Source organism: Sprattus sprattus, assembly GCF_963457725.1.
Source record: "Sprattus sprattus genome assembly, chromosome: 4".
Classification (NCBI taxonomy): domain Eukaryota; kingdom Metazoa; phylum Chordata; class Actinopteri; order Clupeiformes; family Clupeidae; genus Sprattus; species Sprattus sprattus.
In genome coordinates this window covers 17,100,150-17,123,054 of record NC_137923.1, presented here as the reverse complement: position 1 = coordinate 17,123,054, position 22,905 = coordinate 17,100,150, and the positions used below count along the sequence as shown (strand labels likewise).

Sequence of the window (22,905 nt, the reverse complement as noted above, 5' to 3'; positions counted from 1 at the left end):
GGCGCCTTTGCGTCCTTTCAATTTGTGGCAGGTGCATCATTGCAACCGTACAGTATGATAAGTTACAACTTACGGGCACTTTTAACATTTAAGTAAATAACGGTAAGCGATGTCTTAACTTTACAGTTTAAATGAATGATCGAAATCATGGGTAGCAGTCACATTCGTTTATTTCAGTGCAGTGTTCTGATTTCTTGTTGCTATTCTCTCCTGATGTGATGATGTGCATTTGAGTCCGTATTCATCTGAATCCTGATTACATTTTCAAAGCACTGATCGGGTCTGGCTGTTTAGAGGATGTACTGTTACGACCTTCTCGTCTATTAACCGAGAATTTTTTTTTTTTTGTCTCGTAGGGCAAGAAGGCAGAACTGAAAAACGGCTACATCAGGTATGTCCCTAGCTAGCTTAATTGCTTTCGTTAGGTTTTGCAGCTTATGGTGATGAATTGCAGGTTAAATGAAGGTAGCAGTTACATGATTGTTTCAGCAAAAGCGTGCTGATTTTCTTGTTGCTAATCTCTCCTGAAGTGATGATGTGCATGTGAGTCCGTGTTTCACCTGAATCCTGATTACATTTTCACATACTGATCGGGTCTTTTGACTGTTTAGGGGATTTACTTTTACCAACTTTATAGTCTATTAACCAGGGTTTTTTTTCTCCTCGTAGGTCAGAACTGAAAAACGGCTACATCAGGTATGTACCTAGCTGATCTAATTGCTTTGGTTTTGTTTTGCAGCTTATGGTGATGAATTGCATGTTCCGTGTTTCATATGAAATTAAATGATTATTCGCATGCACTGAAATGGGCTGTAGATAGCACTGCTCGAACCTTCCTGTATTCAATGAGATTCTAAAGCTACTATGTTAACCTTTCTTGCAGGCAAACCTCGTGGGTGCTGGTGTTTATGGAATGGAACAGCGGTTTGTAATTTTAAGTAGAAATAAAATGCATATTTTACCTTGTCCAAGTGTTTGTGTGGTGGAATTTATATTCATATTTATTGCGCTCGGTGATTGTCAAAGGTTTTGCCTACAGTCACTAAGCAGTCTGTGCTCATCTTCGGTGCATACACACATCTGTGGACAAGGGATTTGCCGAGATTGGATGTTTTCCAAACCATTCTTCCTAGACACCATCGCAGATCTCCAGGATTACATAAGAATCACACTTCAATGATTCCAAACAAAGCCATTTTAATCTTTTAATTCATCAAAGATAAGTGATCTGCCTAATCAAACCTCTGTAGGAGAGCCATTTACTTTTGGACTTATGATGTTGCATGTTACCCAACCTATATGAACATGTAAAACGGTTGAACAGAACTGACCAAATGCAAGATCTAACGGTTGTAACCTATATAACTGCATAACTTTAATACTTCAACTGCTACATTAAGGTGTCTCTAGCCAAATCCACCTAATGGTGCTCTACCCATTTCTGTACAGCCTTACCACCTCTGACCATTTTTAAGGCACAGATTATTTTTCTTCTGGTACATCAGGAGGTGGGTTGTGACCTGGCAAAAAATTGAACTGAACAGATTTGGAAACCCTTCAGTGGAGTATACAAAGGCTTTTAATATATAACAAATAGATGTCAAATGTATACAATCCTTTTGGTGTGAAGTTAATTATCCAGTAGTTTAATATTTAAACAGACTTTAAAGACAGGCATGAAATATGTTTATATAATGCATATTTACAACAAACTTGAAAGCACAATTGTTTCATGTAAGGTTTTGTAACAACCTAACTACATTGTATGAAATGTAACATGGAAGAAGCACATGTACATTTTCATTCAGTTTTCTAATGAACAGTCATTTAAAACAGCATGGCAAAAGCAGTATTTCTCGATAAATAGCCATGCTAAAGCATGCCACCAGCTCAGTTGCCTGTGTACTGAAGTGATCCACAGGAAAGCTCTTGGAAGAGTAAAGCCTAATTCATGGGCGTCCGTTTACGGAGGTAGGGAGAGCCCTCTCCGTGGCCTGACATGCACCTCCTGAATTTTGTAACAATCCTTCAATACATCGCTGTTTACCTTGTGGGTAGTAACATGCCAACATTAGATAGCTGGCTCAGACACCACGTAAATCCCCTCAGAGGTATTTTTCAGTTACGATAACAGGGTTTTTACAGTGTCTATTTCTTGGTAACTTTTAAGAAATCTTAGCAAAAAAAAAAAGTCAAATAAACAACTTATGCACAAATATGACCATTTTTTTTTTGCTTTGAAACACCCACAACCATCGGAGGATCATAAATGTAAACAAGTCCGTCGAAGCAACTGTGTGACCACACAGGAATGGAGTCGAGGAAGAATATTTCGGCCTTAATACTTAGATCACATCCACACAGTATTTGATACCGTTTCAGGACCTTCCCCCCCCCCCAATTTCATGTGGGAAAAATAATCCCATCAGAATCTTGTGAGCGTTTGTCGAGGTTGTAACTGAATTTGATGCATGAATTCTCAACTTGTGATTTTGAGTATAAAATCGAAAATATAGCAGAAATTCGATGATTGAGTTTTATGCAATAAGAGAAAATTGCAGCCCACAATTACAGGAAATCCTTGAATTTATGAGAACGCAAAACTGCCTTATCCTGGAGGTACTAGTGAATTCTATTTTACGATTGTCACAGCCTGAGCTCCTGTGCTGGAAGAATCGATTGTTTTCAACCCCATTGCTTCTTTCCTCATCTTCCTGGTACCTGAGTCTAGAGCAGTCCCCTCAAACAGGCGAGCCATGAAGGCCAGGCCATTATTTTTGATGTAAGACCTTCCTGCAAAGGTGTAGAGGATGGGGTTGGCGCAGCTGCTGATGAAGGCCAGGGAGGATGACACAGCACGACTGGATCTCCAGATCTTATCCAGCCTGGAGAGGTAGACAAGAGGCACAGAGAAACACACCCTGTCAACTACTGACGAGCTTGTAGCCACATGCATTTTAAAAATTGCATGCTGATGCCAGTTATGTCTGAAGCCAGTAGAACTGTCAAATCACATAGGACATAGCCCACTATGATACGTGCACCACCAGCTGTGATACTAAGGCATGCTTTGGAACTTGTGCACTAGGATCAACATTAAGCAAATGTTAAGATAGAGGAGAGCATACCTTGTTGCCAAGGGAGTATTGGCTGGAGCAAGCGCAGCCACAACCTGCCCAGGTCGACCCAAAGAAAAACAGTAATGGTTTATTTATTGAAAGTGGCAGAAAAATAATTGAACATGGTCTCAAAAGCTGCTTTTCCACCAAGGTGCATAACCATTAGAGGAACTGAAAACAGTTCAGGTCAAAGAACTGGAGGTCTTGGTTTGGTTACCGGATTGTAAGACAAGGGTACATTTGGGCTAGACAGAATTAGTCATTGGTTAGTTTTCCTGATTCCTTTGGCAACAGTGTCAATTATTTTAAATTCCCAATTCATTTTGGAATTACTATTTTGCTCTAGCAGATGTTTTATGCCCTGCTCAAACCCAGTTCTCTATTCCCGAGTGGATCTTGACCCATAAAACATTGTACTTTTATATAGAGTACTAAAACAGTAAGGTTTTAATTTATCATGATTCTTGTGTGCAAAAAAGTTCCTTAATTGTAAAATACTTCATGCAGTTAAAAAGTGATGCTAAATGTGTTGTATTGTGTGAAAAAAACACTTCCAATGACCCGAGGACTTCATAGATGTTCTCACCTGTATCATATTTATGATGTGGTAGGGTAACCAGAAGACGCCAAAGACCACAATAATGGCATGGATGAGATTTTCACTGCGGACCCTGCGATTAAACTTCGTCCTTCTCAGGCGCCGCAAGATGCAAACATAGCTGCTTACTATCACTGCATATGGCATTAAAAAACCCACCACTGTCTCAAACGTGTACTGGAACACCTCCTGTATGCAGCATCACACAACAAAGCACACAATGGCCCCTAAGAATTAGTAAAATATGGCAGACCATCAGCTTCCAAAAAAAAAATTGCACATCAATCAGAAACATCCCCTCTAGTCCTCTAACGCTACAGCAAAACATCTATTCTTGGGTTCTCTTAGTTCTCACCATTCCTGCCGCCGATGCTTCGACAGACCTCACATGATTTGGTGCGCACACCCAGCGTTTTCTTCCTTGCTCGGCCGTGTCCTCATGCACTTCCCTGAAGATCAGAGCAGGCAGGGCCAAGACCAACACGGACACCCAGAGACCGGCCAGCACACGCAGCACGGTCCTTTTCTTACTGAAGGCGCTGATGTGGTGGGGCCACACCACCGCCACAAGTCTGTGGAGACTCATAAGGGTGATGAGCATGATTGAGGCGTACATGTTGACGTTGCACAGGTAGAATAGGGTCCTGCACAAGAACCTGCTGAAGATCCAGCTCTGCTTGGCCAAGTAGACCACGAAGAAGATGGTGAGTGCCATCAGGAAGCCGTCGGCGCACGCCAAGTTAAGGATGAGTAAGGTGGTGACGGAACGCTTGCGCGATCGCGCCAAGATGCTCCAGATGATGAAGAGGTTCCCAGGCACGCCTATGAGGAAGACCAGGGAGAGGATGATGGCACCCACAATAGTCGAGGCATCGTTACTCACGAGGCTTTGATCCTCGCTCTTCCGTGTCGTATAGGAAGAGTTGAGTGAATTGTTGACTGTGAAAGTTGGATTGATAAGGGAAGAACTGGTGGGGTTTGCCATATCTGTGTAGAGAGAGAAACATGAAGTTGGGTTTTCCAGGGAAATAGATATTCCTTTGGAAATATTTATGTTTATACATAACGCACTGGCAAGTGAAAGCATGCCAAAAGCTGCTGCCAAAAAGGCAGAGTTTATACCCTGAGGCAATATTTGAGTGCTCAACAACAGCAGGCAGGCATTGACGTAGCTAAGCAACTATTAAGTCAGTAATAAAATGTCACTGCAAAACCAACATGCAAAAACATGCCGTGTGTCGCAATAGTTCTGGACGGACGCGAAATGATTGTAACAGTAATATAACAGGTATGCGCTTCCGGTTCACACCTGTTTTGGGCAGGTTGGCATCACACCACTGACTTCATGCAGTGATAGTTTGCAGAAGAATTGTCAGGTTAATAGCTGTCACGCTGAAATATAGGAACATGCGATGGCTGTATTTGTATCCAGTCGTCCCTCATATTGTTATAACATTAGCCGATTTTCATCAGAACGGTTTCTACAGTGTTTCTACACACTACACGAGAATGGCTAAGGAACACGCTAAACCACGTAGGGCAGAATTCTTCATTAAATTACACCAAGTGTTTAGCACGAGAAGCATGGGTATACAGACAGAGTCATGCAAACAAGTGATGGAATAGTCAAGAGAGGAGAGGAGAGGAGAGGGACAAATAGGCAGAAGGAGATAAAGAGAGACAAGAAGTGATTGTTTCCTCACCTCTCTTGTGCTGGTCTAGAAGATTGAGCTCAAATGACAGCACCTGGGGACAAACTTTGAAGTTTCAAGTTTCTCTTCTACTAAATATCGATCCAACTGTCCAACTCCCTGTTTATGTGTGTATCCTTCTCCTTCTCAGTTATTTCAGTTTGAGTGATATCCCTTCTTAGATGCGTGGTATCCCCTGGGGCTGAAATTCTCTTGAGTCTTTACAGAAACTTTTTTTTTTTCGTATTTAAATTAGTCCCTTACTGTTTGTTGTTATTTGTGATGGCTTCAGACATTATTCTCCATTCTTCATTCTACTGTTCGGTCTGATTGTCCTCGTCTTCACTTCCAAAAAGATAAGTCAGTTACCACACTGTATATAATATGCAGTGAGAAAGAGGGAGAGAGTTGTGCTCAGTTCCACCCCTTTGTCCTCTCTCACTCTCTGTGTGTTCTACTCCCCTTTACTTTACTTTATTCTCGCACTCACTCCCTTTCTAGCTCTGTCTCTATCACGGTCTCCTTCACTCTTTTCCTTCCCTCTCTCTCTCTCTCTCTCTTTGAGTCTTTTTATGTCACATCCTCTCTGTCATTTTACTCGCTATTCAAATTCCAGTAACTTTTTTCAGACGTTAATGATCCACTCATGTCCACATCATTCCACTTAGCCATTAAAAAAAGACAGCCTATTTTCTTCAGCTTGTATGGCCCAGAACACTCATAAAGCATAGCTATTAAAAGTTTGTGTGTTAGGTGGGGTGGGGGTGGCTATATAGATTGTGTAGCGTGTATGTGAGAGAGAGAGAGAGAGAGAGAGAGAGAGAGTGTGTGTTTGTCTCAGAGAATTTAATGTATTTGTCTGTGGGTGTGTACATGTGTTTTTGCAAGGGAAAATATCTTTGTCAAATTCTAGCAAACGTGGTTCCCAAATACGGTTGAAACTCACTCCACTTACACAGACAAATCCAACTCTCATGTTTTCTCCAAGAATCTGCAGCCACATGTCAGAACACTTCAGGAACACAGAAGTACTTGCACAAGAAAACTCAGAAAACGTACAAGTACTTACTCGCTCATGGAAGCACTGTATATTGCCCAGGAATGTTTGGTGGGTGGGGCAAAGTGGGGTTTGCAGTAGGTATGAGCATAGCAGTTCCTCTGAAGTGCCCAAGGGCGTAGGTTTTGTCTCAGTATTGGTAGGGACACTGCCCGGCAGACCCCCCCACCCCCACCATAAATATAAAAAAAACAGGCAAACTTTATTAGAATATATTAACATTTGTGTACTAACTTGTGGAACTTGGAACTGATTTAAACATAATAAGAATAATAAACCCTTAGTTTAAAAAAAAAAAATGATGATATGATGATAAAATTGTCTCAACCCCCTTAAAAAACAGCGTTTGAATGCAATCTTTACCAAAATAAAATGGACAATTCAACGTCTCATTTGAACCCCTTATGCTGATTAATCATCACCCTACTCTACATCTGTAGCTTCAGGCTGCTGTTTTTCCTGCACAGCAATTCATCAATTCAATAGACACTAACCAGGCTTAGTTGACTGCTGACATTAGTCGAGACATTAAAGGGAACAGAGATAGTTTTATTACTATCCTAGGGTTCATATAGGCCTACCAGTTATAGGGTGACCAGATTATAGTTTGTGAAAAAGAGGACACTTCGACTCCTCTCCCGCAACGGAATTGTTGGATGTCATGTGCTATTGTAAAGGATGCAACTAGTGGAGGCTGCAAGGTGCTCAGTGTTGCCAGATTGGAAATGGCGTATCTTATCAGAGACTCATATTTGAGGATGATTATCCTATCTGACAACACTGGGAAAGCGGTCGACCAATGACAGTTCTCTACTGTCAGAGCTCGCGGAAGAAGGGAGATACCCTTTCCAAAACTTGTAAGGACGTAATAACTAGATTGTGAACACAAATATCCGACAAGGCAAAATCCTTTTTTAGGTCTCGAAAAGAGATGTCCAGGTAAAAGAGGACATCTGGTCACCCTTATTATGAGTTGCTAGCCGGCTGGTACTAGACTAAACGAGCATGGTCCTATTATGTGGGTAGGCAGGGTAGCTTATCCTTCTGGCTTCAACAAGACGAGATGTAATGCAAGCAAAAGTTACATGCCCTACACACTAACAACTATCAAAACATGTTTCCATTGTACACTGGGTGGCGATGTAGGGTTAACAGCCTCGCAGTGTGTGTAGTTTTCCGAGTAGCTAACTAACACCTGGGCAACCTGGGCTTCTTGATAGCTGCCTACTTTATGGGTGGAAACACTTCTGGCATCTCTCTTCTTTTTAGGTGGTTTTCCCTATCTACAGAGCACAAAAGGGTCAAAATATCAATGCTGAGACCAAACGAAATACTGATATGAGGCGTTATTATTTCCTGGGCGTATTTAGTAGCTTACCGTATCAGACTACTAGTAGCACTGTTTCAGGATTCAAGTAGTGATTCTGACTCTGCCACTTCAGCCAATTCAATGACAGCATCTTGTCTCACAGGCTCGAGGGCGCATTTGAAAACTTGGAAATGTATTTTTCACTCTTCTGGGCGACGAACATTGTATTGATAATAATACGAATGAGTTTGCAAATATAATGTGCAAAATATTTTTTTCTCAAATTAACAAAATATTGGTAGGGACTTTTTTGTCTTTCCCAAACTTTGGTCGTGACTAGTCCCTATCGACCCTATGCAAACCTCGCCCTTGTAAGTGCCCCACCCTATTCAGGTGCTTGAGACCATAGACATCATATAGGTAGACGCCGCCTCCACTGCTTCTCGGTGAAACGCGTCGCCGCCATATTGTTTCGGGAGCTCTCTGACGCCAGAGGTCTGTCAGACGTGTCAAACAAGCGCAAGTTGCCAGGAGCTGCGGTTTATCTGGATACAAATCACGATAACCTTTTACATTTCGCAACCAATTTCATGGAGTATTCAAGGGTTTATGCTCTACGTGAAGTGTGTGAAAAAGATTTGCCTCTACGTTACTTTGAATCTCGCTAGTTAAATCGCCAGTCATACATGTGCATGGGTCTATGATAAACGTTCTCTTTTCTTGCACAGCTCGTGCACTTTGAAAATACTGAGAAGATCTATAAACTATCGAAATAGTGCTTCTTTAGTTACTACTTATTGACCATCATTAAGAGAAAGAGCATACTTCAAATAGTGAGAAACTGGCAGTCAGTGTGTTTTTCATAGTTTAATAGTTCCTTTTCAAGTATGTGGATTAAGAAACCTTGAACAGTGCAATTGGCAATACACAGTTATTTTTGACAAATCAACATTACAAAAAAAGCTATATATTTCTATAGCAGTAAAAATATACACATCTCAATATATACATACACATCTCAATAGTTGAACTGTAATATAAATAATATAGCATATAATACAATATAATATAATGACTCAGTATAATGTGCAATGGAATAACATATATATGATATAAACTCCTCAAAAAAAGTTTGGAAACATTTCTTCAGTCGATTATCCCTCCCCTTTAATAATACCAATTGGTATTGTTTTGGATCGTGCATTCGTGGAATGAGCAACACAGCTAACCGTGTGGGTAGCGGCCAACATTTTTTTGCCAAAATCCTAAAAAAAAAGTTTGGAAACGTTTCTTCAGTCGATTTTCCCTCCCCTTTAATAATACCAATTGATATTGTATTGTGTATCGTTGGAAAGCCTGATTAGTCACCTTTACAACGAGGTACAACCTGTAAGGATCTTGCAATCGTGGAATGAGCAACACAGCTAACCGTGTGGGTAGTGGCCCAAAAAAATGTCAAATGCCAAAACCCCCTGCAATATTCTTCTGTTGGTATTCACTCTTGTTTTGAGTTGCTTGGTGGATTTGATGATTCTCCCACAGTATTAAGAAAAAAACAAAACTTATTGACCATTTTTACACTTTATTCATTTTACACTGTCAGGGACCTCAGTAGCATGTGGATCGTGCATTCATGGAATGAGCAACACAGCTAACCGTGTGGGTAGCATCCCAAAAATGTTTGCCAAAATCCCCTGCAATATTCTTCGGTTGGAATTTAGTGAGATATCGGAATGAGATTCTGGAGCCAATGGCGACCCCATATCTCCAGAATCTGGGACCTAACTCCATCCTCCAGGATGACAACACTCGCCCCCACAGAGGCAGGATCATCACAGAGTACCTCAAGAACTTGGGAGTGGAGAGGATGGAAAGGCCTGCCGTGAGTCCAGACCTAAACCAAATTGAATACTTGTGGGATCTGCTTGGGCGTGCAGAACGTGCCAGAGTGACCAACGCAACCATGTTGGCTGACTTGCTACAAATTCTGGTTCAGGAATGGGATGCCATCCCACAGGAGGTGCCAAGCTGTTGTGGCTGCGTATGGATCTTCCACATGCTACTGAGGTCCCTGACAGTGTAAAATGAATAAAGTGTAAAAATGGTCAATATGTGTTGTTTTTTCCTTAATACTGTGGGAGAATCATCCAATCCACCAAACAACACAAAACAAGAGTGAATACCAACAGAAGAATATTGCAGGGGATTTTGGCAAAAAAATGTGGGCCGCTACCCACACGGTTAGCTGTGCTGCTCATTCCACAAATGCACGATCCTTACAAGTTGTACCTCGTTGTGAAGGTGACTAATCAGGCTTTCCAACGATATAAAATACCATACCAATTGGAATTATTAAAGGGGAGGGATAATCGACTGAAGAAAAGTTTCCGAACTTTTTTTGAGGAGTTTATATAATATATGATACAATATAATATAATATATTTTAAGTATAGGTATATATTCATATTATATAATATATATAGGCCTATATATTTGTACATTTGTACAATTTGACATAATATACAATCATGCTCATAACATTTTCAGATCTATGCAGTGCAATTGACACAATATATAATTTTACACAATATATGATACAATTGATAATTTAATCTAGGCTAGAACCCTTTAAAAAGTATCGTCTTGCTGAGCTTTTTTCGACTGTTGCCAGTCTGTAATTGCAGCGTGCTCAGTTTTGCAATGTGGTGCAGCCTGATTTTGTGGAATATGAATATATACCTATACTTAAAATATATTATAATATATTGTTCCCCATATTATATATATCATATATATATGTTATTCCATTGCACATTATACTGAGTCATTATATTATATTGTATTATATACATGCTATTTATATTACAGTTCAACTATTGAGATGTGTATGTATATATTGAGATGTGTATATTTTTACTGCTATAGAAATAACAACTAAAGAAGCAATATTTCGATAGTTTATAGATCTTCTCAGTATTTTCAAAGTGCACGAGCTGTGCGTTTATCCTAGACCCATGCACATGTATGACTGGCGATTTAAATAGCGAGATTCAAAGTAATGTAGAGGCAAATCTTTTTCACACACTTCACGTAGAGCATAAACCCTTGAATACTCCATGAAATTGGTTGCAAAATGTAAAAGGTTATCGTGATTTTTATCCAGATAAACCGCAGCTCTTGGCAACTTGCGCTTGTTTGACACGTCTGACAGACCTCTGGCGTCAGAGAGCTCCCGAAACAATATGGCGGCGACGCGTTTCGCCGAGGCAGGCGGCGTCTACCTATATGATGTCTATGCTTGAGACGCTGCCATTGATATAGGCGGATACGCCTACATCCGACCTCCCTCTGGAGAGTTATGTTGGTAACCTTCCTGCTCCCCTGTGCCGTTTCATTTAATGCAGTTTCATACTGCCTGCTGCCTATGTCCAAAGTGCAGACACTCAGTATTTGAGTCATCTTCCATGATAATTTATTTTGACAAAAGACAGCTCATACTTCTCTGGGATGAGTGTTCATTTCCTATGATCTTTTCAAATGGTCACAGTATACAGTACTGTGGACTCTGGTTACGGGCTGTGTTCCTGTGAATCAGTTTTGCATTGTGGACGTCACTTACAATTCCCTCTTGTGCCAAGAAGTTACACTGAAATAAACATGGACCGCAGCCAGAGAGTAAGATGACATTTAGGCCCGTTCAGTAAATCCACCGCGCTGACCATTCCGCTGCAGCATTCTCAAAGGAATTCTCTTTGGTAGATACTCTCTGCTACATACACACATTTTCTTTGTTACATACAATGTTCTGAGGAATAAAATAAAACTATATATTTGATTGTTTTGATGCACTAATGATACATACGTTTGTAAATACAACATGGACAAATCACACCAACATGGTTTTGACATGAAGACATTTTTAACTGAAAATAGCATCTCGTGGAAGTGGCTTGAGGGTTTAATGTCAGCTTATTGGACTTGGATAGAACCAGACACACATTTTCTTGTGAATAATGACCAACGTAAACTGAGTTAGGAACAATATGGGGCCAAGATAGGAAGTCGTTATTTTGTCCATCTTCATGGGTACATAATTTATTTATATTTGTCAATGCTCCCATTCCTTCCTGATTGACTTTTGGTACGTGTTGCCCCTCTCTTTGATAGAAACATTAAGGAAACAAGGAATGATGTCCGGAGGATGGAGAATTCAAGAAAAGACATACATGAGAAAAGACATGTGCTTTGTGACAGTCTTCCCCCCCATTGTTGCATTGCGATAAGTCAGGGACTCTTTACTGGAGTGTGGGAACTGCAATGTCTACAGTGGACACATGGTGGCAGCACAACCAACTTTACATCCCCATAACTTGGGCCCCCAAACTGACGGACGGAAGCCCATGAGTTACATTTCAGAGAGCTTGTCTTCTTTGTGAAAGCCCATGAGAAACTTTTCAGAGAGCTTGTCTTCTTTGTGAAAGACTAGTGTGGCCCACCACCATAATGAAATCCTGCAAGCCACCATTATATAGTTCTCAGGCCAAATATTTAAACACGCCTGCCATTTAATCAAAACAAATAGCTGAAACAGTTATTATGTTTTTTTGTTTAGTTTTGTTTATGTGGTGAACATTTTTTACACACACACACAAAAATACATTTCTAGAAAAAAACAACTTTTCTAGTTAAAAACAACTGTCAACCAACCAAGATAACTGCCACATGGGATGCTGTGTGTTCAACACTCTCTCTGTGCCTTGAGCCAAAGACACTGAGAGCAAGAGGAGACATTGGTTACAGTATGTGATCATATGTGTAAGTCTAGTAGAGTGAGCAGTGAAGGAGGGTGGGGGTAAGGGAGTCTAAGGGAGAAGTGGGGGTGGGGGGCAGCATGTTTATTTAAGTTTTTCGTCTCCTGTCTCGGACAGAGTGCAGACTACAGAGGATAATGAGAAACAGATCCTTTCATGGGGGAAAGGGAGGGTAGTGGGGGCGAACATGGGAGCTCACGAGGGGGAGGGACAAATGAAGTCAAAGTAGGGGGGTGGGGGGCAAACGATGACAGAGGAAAAGGGGGGAACTCTGACATGTTGTAAAGTCCACCGGATACTGGGCTACACAGTTTGCCTGGGAGCACCAGTGTCTCAAACAAGCTGCAGAGGGGCACAGTATTCCTTGGTAACAATACAGAGGCCCAACGTTTGGACAGGAGAAACCCCATCAGCACACCCAAGGTGCTGCCCTCTTAAAACTGTACTGCTGCGTGGCTTGTCATTGAGACATGATTATTATCTAGGAGTTCAAATGTGGTTTTCCTTGAGAAGGAGATGAAGAGAAGAGGGAATACTTGTGGTCAGTACGCTGAGGTTTATTTTTTACCTTAAAGATGTGGTTGCAGCCCCTAACCAATCAAAGCATGGGAAGTGTGGAAGTAGTGGAGGCATGTGGAGTTGAAAAGAGGGGGTCTTTTTGACTGACGTTCTAAATGTCCTATGGGGATAAAGTAACAGTGCAGACGGGGTAGGGAACCCACCCAAAGGCAATTAAGGGTAAAGGACGAAGAAATTTGATGAAACTTTTTCGGCAAAGAAAAATCGCAGTGATAGCCCCGAAAATGACGGACAAGCACATCAGTATCAAGACACCGCAGTTTGTACGATGAAACGTGAGGTTTTAAATGAGAATGAAACTTCGTTAGAAGACGTTAAAGGATCAACTGAAGTTTTTTTCTATCTCCGCCAAGTAGGCTGGAACAAAGCAATTGGAAAAGTTATATAAAGAAAGATAAGTGATTGATAACTGCCAGTACAGTATGAGTGATAAGAAAAATGCGATATTCAGCTCATAGCGTTCCGTATCGAGGACAATCAAGATCAAATTCAAATGAGATAGAGGACGAGGGGAAATTGATCTCGGTTCTTTTTGGAGTCTCAGAATAACATTCGGAGTCGTCGTGGGGAAGGTTTCCTGAATTTTCTACATCTACCGAAAAGGGAATTACACTGTTTACTGGTTTTATCTCGCCTGTTGCGGGGATGGGGGCAGCACCAGGCTCGGGCTGGGAAGAGGGGGAGTTCGAGTTCAAGTTGGTGTTTGAGGAGGATCAGACCCGCGGCCCATCCCCGCTGCGCAATGCCGACCGGGACCCCAGCTCTGAGGGGGAGATGACGGAGAGAGCCCCTGCGCACCTTGACACAAGCATCAACACTGGTCAGCTCATTTGACATCTTAGAGGGGAATGGGGTAGTGATGATGTTGTTACTGTTGGGGGTGATAAGCATTTGAGCATAGGCAATGTCAGAGCGGACTGTGGTGGTTGTGTCTATGATGAGTTCTGTAAAGTAATTTTTCAGAAAGGTGGTTTTTAGAATCTGAAAACCTGCCTAACAAGGCTAACTACCTCCATGGTGTATTCTTTCATCTGCTTTCAGTCTCCTGACTATGTCAGAAGAAATTGGTGCTAATGACCCTGCATTCTGTTAATATGTGTACATAGCATTACACCCCCCATCTCTCTCTCTCTCTCTCTCTCTCTCTCTCTCTCTCTTTCTCCCTCCCTCTCTCTCTCTCTCTCTGTATGTTTGTGTGTCAGTGTATGTGTGTAGGGCCGAGCAAAATGTGGTTTTAATCAGCTGTGCGTGTGAGTGGAGTTAACAGCTGCCATCTGGATTGAACCTCAATCTGTGTTTACTGAGCACGCACATACACACCTCTCTCCAGTCTGCCTCCTCTCCTCCTCCTCCTCTTCCTCCTCCTCCTCCTCCTCTCTTCCCTCTTCTCTTTACCCTCTCCTTTTTCTTTGTGGCACACATGCATGTGCAACAAACACCCAGCCCCCTTCCCCCAGCCCCTTGGCACACCGAGATGGTACAATACCTAGCCTCCCAAAGAAACTTCTGGATGCTGCTTCCACTGTTCTTTCTTTGCTTGCATTTCCTGGCGATCACCGCTGCTTTTGGCACCCTATACAAGCTGTGTATGTACACCCTTTTTAACTTACTAAAAACCCCGCTGCAGAAGCCATTTCCTGGTGCTTTAGTTCAAGCATAGCCTCTTGCTCCTTTACACTCTGTTGTACCCCATTGACCCTGTTGAAGTAACCACATCTTCACCGTGGCTGGCCATCTCTTATCCTTCACCTCTGTGCTCTCTGTCTCTCACTGTCTGCTTGTTATCCACACCACTGATCTGCACATGTGCAGAGGGATGCTCCCTTATGACTAGACTGACTCATCTATCACTCTCATGTCTGTTGTACTACTGTACTGAGGCTGTCCAATAGGCCACGTAGGCATACAGCCAATCTGATACCTCCGTAGTATAGTTTGCCGACTACAGTTTACCACTGACGGCTGTGGCTGAAGCATCTCAAAAAAGGCCAGAAATCTCAAAAGGCCATCTCCGTGTCTACTTTTTGAGATATCAATGGACAGAGTTTTGCAATGCCACTGCAACACAAGTAAAGAACAGTGATGTCTGTGTTGGAGGAACGCTCCAGAATTGTGGTTTTGCCAGGTAGAGATTTATTAAGCACTACTCGGAAACTGTGATGCATGCAGCTCCCTGCATCTTGAAATGGTCTCGTCTTTTTTTTTTTCTTTTGTTACAGACTCTCATATTTTAGCTTGAAAATACTTTTTTTTTAAACGCATTTGTTCTTTCTTTTATCCATAAACAAATGTGTCTTGTGCCATGCAACTGGACCACATCTCAAGCACTCACCCTGAAAGCTGAATGTCTAAACCACTGCAATTTTATTTTGTGTAGAAGGAACATCCAATTCCCAACCTCATTGTTTTTATTACCTAGCTACTTAGTAAACTTTGCATGCTGATATTTATTGAGGCAGTGGTAATTGCTGGAGCTAAGGCAATGCCAGTCATGCTGGTTTCTGCTCCCAGTCTTCTGAATCAACTTTCCACAGTTTTTACAGTTCCACTGCACCACTATACATGCAGATATGCATACATGCTCAAAGATATGTATGCAGATACATACATAGATAGATAGATATATAGATAGATAGATAGATAGATAGATAGGTATATAGGCTAATAGACAGATAGATAGTTATAGATATGGATAGTGACATAGATGAATATGTATAGAAGCTTTAAAAGATTATCATGCATTAACTTGATGGTTGTACACTACACCCAGTAACCCCTGAAAGCAGTCTTCCACATGTACAACATCCCTCTTTCACCCTTTCACAGATACCTCCACACATGTTGGCCAACCGCTGGGCATCCCATCCCCACCAAACTCCAGCAGTCAGAGGGCAGGGATGCATTCTCCACCCCCAAGGAGAGCGCTGGTGCGGGAGTTCAGTGGGACGTATGAGAGCCTTCCGGCAAGATCCGTACAGGTCAGTTGCTGGAGGAGAGGGTGTCCTCAGTTCTTGGCTTTATTGATTGGCACTTGAGGTGCATAGATACAGATTTACTGGGCATGACTGTGGATCATTCATTACTAATGTGGATCCTCTGTCTGTCTCCCCCTCCACCTTCTCTCGCACCTTCTCTCTCTTTTTTTCTGTCTCTTTCTATGTATTTTTTTGAACCTCCCCCTTCTCTCACAGGTGTCTGAGTCCAGGGTCCTTGAGTGCCCCAGCATTCAGATCACCACTATTTCCCCTGAGGATGACTCGACACTGGCAGGAGGGGGTAACTGGGACACTGGTGGCGGTTGGGACAGGGAGCGCCTCTACCTGCCACTGTTGGACCCCTTCTGTTACCGTGACGGCATGATGGGGGCGGGGTCCCTGAGCCCCAGCCCCGCCTCCAGTCCCTCGTCCCGTGGCTGGCTCAGCCCAGCCTCCAGCTGCGATTCGCTGTTGGCTGAGGAGGAGGAGCTGAATGAGGCCACGTCCCACTTCTGCCTGTCGCCCTCTTCACGCCCCACCTCCCCTGGGGGCAAGAAGCGCAGGAACTCCCCTTGTGCCTCCCCTTGTACCTCACGCAGGGGCAGCTACTCTGAGGAGCACCCCTCAGCCCTGGAGACAGGGCAAGGGGACCCACAGAGCCAGGCGCCGGGCAGCGGCTGTGAGCTCAACATCCCCCAGAAGACAAGGAAGACCTCCCTGGAACAGGTGAGCTCTATGCCATCCAGCAATTAGAACCTTAGGTTTGGGAAAACTCCCAATGCTTTGGATTATCCATTATTATAAACCATTATACATAGTGCATACATGTTTTATAATGGAGCACACTGGTATTCATTATTTTAGCACATATAAACTGTACATTTAATTTGTGTTTATTTTTCTTTAACATGTGTGTGTGTGTGTGTGTGTGTGTGTGTTTTCTACTCAGCTCTCATCCAGAGAGCTGGAGCAGGACCATGTACCCCCTTCCCAGACCTCCCCGTGTCCACTGCCAGAGCCGCGGGGGCTGAGGCGGGAGCTCCCCTCTCTGGGGATGGACTACCTGTCAGTGCCTCCTGCTCTAGGCTGGGGTAGGACCAGAGCCAGTGCACACAGCCCCCTGTTCAGGTGACATACACACACACACACACACACACATACACACACACACACACACACACACACACACACACACACACACGCGCACACACACACACACACAGCCCCCTGTTCAGGTGACACACACACACACACACACACACACAGCCCATTCGTCAGGTGACACACACACACACACAGCCTCCTCTTCAGGTGACACACACACAGCCTATATGCTACATTTATAAATGCCTTGACAGAATACCTGTACAGTATAGTGGCAAAAGGCACCAATAAAGCAGCCAAGTGTTCTTCATTGTAACCTACCAGAGGGGATTTTTGTTATTTTTTCAGATGTATTTAAAGGCAATGCTTATATGGAGAACACTATCAGGGTTAGAGAATGTCTTTGATGGTCACGTATTATTCTTATACCTGTAGCACGTATTATTCTTACATCTGTATTGCCCATCCTAGATAAAGGGCTGTTTATGTGACTTTGATTTGACAGATTATAATTCTGGTTCTGTCAGGTCAAACGCTCTGCCTCCACTTGATTGGCCGCTGCCCTCTCAGTTTGATCAGTACGAGCTGCGCATTGAGGTGCAGCCCCGGCCCCATCACAGAGCCCACTATGAGACAGAGGGCAGTCGGGGAGCAGTCAAGGCATCGCCAGGAGGGCATCCCGTGATCAAGGTTGTGATAGGTGTCATCATCTGATTGTGTTATAGTAAGAGTGTATGATGTGACTGTCACTGACTTTTTCTCTATCTCTGTCTATCTGTCTGTCTGTCTCTCTCTCTCTCTCTCTCTCTCTCTCTCTCTCTCTCTCTCTGACACACACACACGCTCTATCCCAGCTTGTTGGGTATACAGAGAGACAGCCCCTCTCAATGCAGGTGTTTGTAGGAACCGCTGATGACAGGTCCATCCGACCACATCCATTCTATCAGATTCACCGGTATGTTCAGTGGTCAAATACAAAAGTGCCGCTTTCCTGCATACTCTCTCTCTCTCTCTCAGTACTTAATGCTGTATTTTACTATATGTTTATATTCTGGGTGTTCTGCAGTGCTCTACAAATGTCTCCATTTTGTAATGCTTATTATTTAATGACATTGTTACATTTCAGAGTTACTGGGAAAATGGTTGGCACTGCCAGTCAGGAGAGTATCCAGGCTGGGACTAAACTGCTCGATATCCCTCTGAACCCGGAGACCAACATGACTGCTTTGTAAGAAACAGATGGATTGATGCTTACTGATAGTGAAATAGCACTAGCTAGCAAGTCAGAAAGTGTTTTTATTATGACCTTGCTGGCCCTTGTTGACTGAATGTACGTATATTATATTATTGAAAATGTATATATTATTACTTAGAATTGACTTAGAATTGATTGAAACTTTTAGACAGACTGTCACATCGATAGATAAATGTCACGTCGATAGATAAATAGATAGATGAATTGATGTGGATTTAGATAGATATCATCGCTGCCATTGAAATCATTCCCCCCTCTCTCAGAATTGATTGTGCGGGTATTCTGAAGCTGAGAAATTCCGACATTGAACTCAGGAAAGGAGAGACTGACGTAGGGAGGAAGAACACACGTGTGCGTCTCGTCTTTCGCACACACATTCCGCTGGCTCCACCGCTAGCTCCTCCCGGACGGGTACTCGCCTTGCAGGTGGCGTCTTTGCCAATTGAATGCTGTAAGTTTAGCCAGTCACAAGCCTCTTTTATCCTTTCAGATTCATAAGATCTGTATATAACTCTCTATAAATCTTCCCAAGCCGACTTTTTACAGGAAATATCGGTGTTTGTGAATGTTTCCATTAGCTTGTCATTGGTGTCCAGATATCATTTTGGTATTGGATGGTTTGCTGTTTAAAAAAAAAAGAAGCATTGTTGACAATTTACCATCAGCATCTAAACAATAAACAACATAGCATAACACAACCTACTAAGCTGATGCTACTATACCATTACTTTTTATTTTTATTCCCTTCAAGTGTTCTTCAGTGTCATAATCTTAGATTAGAAGTTGAGGGTCGAAAGTTAGCTTTGTGTTCCAAATTAGTTGCTAATCTAACATGAACTAATGACTCTCAGGCCAGTCTGGTCTATACCAACTACACTCTGTAGGTACTCCATCAGTGACTGGCAAAGGCGGTTGCCTAGGTACGTGCCTCTCAGAGCGTTCAGCCAGTCGTGCCCCTTTGGCGAATCCATCACAAGGAAACTAAAACGAGATGTGGAGCAGACACAGATGCCAGCCCCCTGCTTGCATCACAGTCCAACAAAATCAAACACTGACACTGCCCAAACCTTTTGGACACAGAAGAAAAAAGCACCAACTTTTCCAGCCAGCATGTTTGGGATTCCATGCTGCAGTAGCTCGGACCCAGCCGCTATAACATGTTTCAGGCTCCTCACACGTCTCCTTTTCCTTACACAAACCTGAGCCAGCAGCTCCTTGGCTAAGCACTAAACCTCCAGGCCTCTCCAGTGTTGTGTGTGTTTTTCCCTGCTGCAGCACACCTAATCACTCACCTGATATCATGACTCTCCTCACTGACTCTCATCTGTTTGACGCTGCACTCCAGCTGTATGTGATCTTACAGCTAATCCCCCACTGCTCTCGCTCGCTCTCTCTTTCTTTCTTTTGTCTGTCTTTCTTTCTCTCCCCTCCATTTGTCTCCATCTCTACTGTTTCTTCCATGTCTTCACCCCCACCCCTCTTCAAACCTTTCTCTTTCTATATTTCACTTTCTCTCCATCCCTTTTCCTTTCTCCCCCCTCACTTACCCTAACTTTCTCTCTCACTCACTCTTTCTCTCTCTCAATTATTTTTCCATTGTTGCCCCCCCTCTCTTTTACTCTCTCTCTCTCCATCTCTCCAGCTCAGCGCTCGGCTCAGGAGCTCCCGGTGGTGGAATCGGTGAGCCTGACCTCGTGCTCTGTGGAGGGAGGAGAGGAGCTGCTGCTTGCTGGCACCAACTTCCTGGCCACCTCCCGCGTTCTCTTTACGGAGAGAGGTTCAGGTAACACTGTGGTCCGACAATGTGTGTTTGGCTGTGTGTGTGGTGTGAGTGTATGTGAGTGTATGTGTGTGTATGTACATATGTGCATGCATGTGTTTGTGTGTGTTTGGCCGTGTGTGTGTGTGTGTGTGTGTGTATGGTCAATGTGTTTGCCAAAGATGTATTTTTCTACTGCATAAAAAGTATCTTCCAGACTTTGACTCTGACTGTGACTTCCACTGGTTCCAGATGGAAAGCTACAGTGGGAAGAGGAGGCTCATGTAGATCATGACAAAAGCAATGAGGTAGAGAACTATTATTTAAATTTTCCACATAACCGTGAATATCAGTTTAAATACTGTTATTTTCAACTACTGAATATTACTACTACTAGTACTACTACTTATACTACTATTACTACATATCTACCCTTTGGCCTCAATTTGAGTAGTGCTCTGGACTGGGTGTGGTAACATAGTGTCTGTCTGTCTGTGTATAAGTAGTGCTGTCCTGCTCTGCTGTAGAATGACTGTATATATCCCAGGTTTATGGAGTGGGCTTTGTGCTTTCGCTTTATGGTAGCATTACTGTACTGGATGTTGGGTTGTCTTTATACGGCAGTGCCTGCTGTGTGTCCGAGTGCCACCCTACAGCGACCAATCAGTGAGCCGCCCTGTGCCTGTCTGCCTGTTTGTGTCCAATGGGAAGAGGAAAAGGAGTAGCAGTCACTGCTTCAAGTACCTGCCAAGTGAGTCCAGTGATGACATCATCATCTCTGTCACTGTGTGCTTTTCAAATGAACAGTATTAACTCTCATTATTTGCCCCTTGGCTGCTGGAAATATCTTATATTTGAATGAAAAGTCATTCAGCTCCCTGAAAAAGTAATTATTGTGTTGTGTTCACTCAAACATGTGCTAATTTCAATCCCCCCCCCCCTCAATCTACGTACTCCAGGTTTAAGTAATCTCTCCATTGCATTCTGTTTAGTCATGTATGAAGAAGAGGACCCCCTCCTGTCCCATCCCTCAGTGCTGCCCCTGGAGGGGGTGGGCCTCGGCCCCTTTGGGGGCTCGGGGGGGTCAGACAGGGGCCTGCACCTGAGAGGGGACACTCCCATGGATGAGCGAGGCCTGGGCTTCCACCTGCCCCCTTACCCAAGTGACTACTCTTACTCAGGGCAAAGCTACCAAGAGGAATACTGCTCCAAGCCTGAGGGTCCAGAGGAGAGCATAGGTGGAGGTGGAGGTAGGGGAGCCTTGTCTGAGAGGCAGCCCAGCTTTGAGAGCCTGGAGCTGGGCTTCACCGAGCTTCTGCCCCCCCTCTACCCCCGTGGCATTCCCCAGCCACCCTCCCCCTCACCTTGGCTTGACTCCCCGTACCTGTCGTCCTCGCCGTCCCCGTCGCACTCCTCCTCCCTCAGCCCCTTCCCCGCCAGTAGCCCGATCTCCACCTCCCCATTGCCCCCTTTGCCCAACTCGCCCTACACCAGCTGCCCCTATCCTCAGGAGGTGTGCCCCTGCCCCTGCCCTTCCCCTCCAACCAACCCTGGCACCTTTCAGGACCTCTACCCGCCGCCCCCGTACAGCCAGTACGAGGGCTGGGAACCGCAGGGCAGGGCGGTCGGAGACAGAGGGACCACCAGGGGCATGAAAATGCCGGAGGGACACCTGGAGTTCGCCAGCTCTCCATCCATGCACCACATCACACTGGAGGAAGGTGAGAACAGAGCATGTGTGGATTCACCTCTTTAGATTAGTGTATGCCTCTTTAATAGCAGATTGGATCCGTTTGGGATGAAAGAAAGGGGGGGGGGGGGGGGGGGGGGAAGTACATTAAGGGTGAGCCATTCTTTGCATCTCATGTCATAATAAGTGTCCTGGTGCATTGTAATTAAATGATTACAGAAGTTAGACTGCTAAGTCTAATTTTATTACAGGTTTTTAAAGAGCTTTCCTAAACCAAACCCAAACATGAATATATTTATGTTGTATATAGTATTATTTATAATATTATATTAATATATATATTAATATTATAATGACATGTAACCTGTGTATTTCAGAACTTATTAAGAATGTAAGGGTTATTAGTAGTTATAACTTATTAAGTAGTTATCAACTAAACGTTATTAATTCACTATTAAGTACATTGTACCTCAGGACTTAAGTTGTTTAGTTTTGACTGGATTGTGCCTTTTCTCTGCAGTCACTGAGTTCATCGGAGAGGACATCAGATCTTTCCAGTCTGGTCAACACATGGACAGCAGGCCTGGATGACCAGCATGATGTTTCATCCCATCCCATTTTAAAGTACATTAATGACTTAATAACACAGTATTCCAATGGCATTATATTTTGTATTATATTGCATAGACTTTGCAATATATGAAAGGACTGCAGGTCTTGTTCCACTATTGCATTTTAAATACAGGGGCACAGTTGTAAGTATGTTTGTATAAAAAGGGCTTCCTCTTGGAAACAGCAGATTTGAAGGAAACTAATGTTTTTAACCTGTTTGCTAAATAAATTATAAAATTAAAGTTGCAACACTTGTCTATACACTGGTGCTGGTTATTTATCTGTTCTTCCTGTTTGTGGATGCCCTGTGCTTTTAGGCAGTGAGAAGCCTTTAATCTACTATGTA

The 22,905-nt window shown here is 43.3% G+C and overlaps 2 protein-coding genes across 2 annotated transcripts; one reads left to right on the top strand and one right to left on the bottom strand.

The window, feature by feature from the left end:
- Positions 1–2,632: 2,632 nt before the first annotated feature.
- ltb4r2b (leukotriene B4 receptor 2b) lies at positions 2,633–4,702 on the bottom strand (the record flags this gene model as incomplete). Its single annotated transcript, XM_080836404.1, has 4 exons — positions 2,633–2,885; positions 3,129–3,172; positions 3,706–3,906; positions 4,073–4,702. 4 exons carry the CDS (start codon positions 4,700–4,702, stop codon positions 2,633–2,635), a joined length of 1,128 nt encoding a protein of 375 aa, XP_080692530.1.
- Positions 4,703–13,809: 9,107 nt separating this feature from the next.
- On the top strand, positions 13,810–22,589 carry nfatc4 (nuclear factor of activated T cells 4; the record flags this gene model as incomplete). Its single annotated transcript, XM_080837744.1, has 13 exons — positions 13,810–13,984; positions 15,991–16,142; positions 16,356–16,865; positions 17,089–17,267; positions 17,771–17,933; positions 18,098–18,198; positions 18,370–18,471; positions 18,762–18,949; positions 20,141–20,281; positions 20,510–20,565; positions 20,882–21,008; positions 21,250–21,978; positions 22,468–22,589. 13 exons carry the CDS (start codon positions 13,810–13,812, stop codon positions 22,536–22,538), a joined length of 2,694 nt encoding a protein of 897 aa, XP_080693870.1. The 3' UTR covers positions 22,539–22,589.
- Between the last annotated feature and the right edge of the window lie 316 nt (positions 22,590–22,905).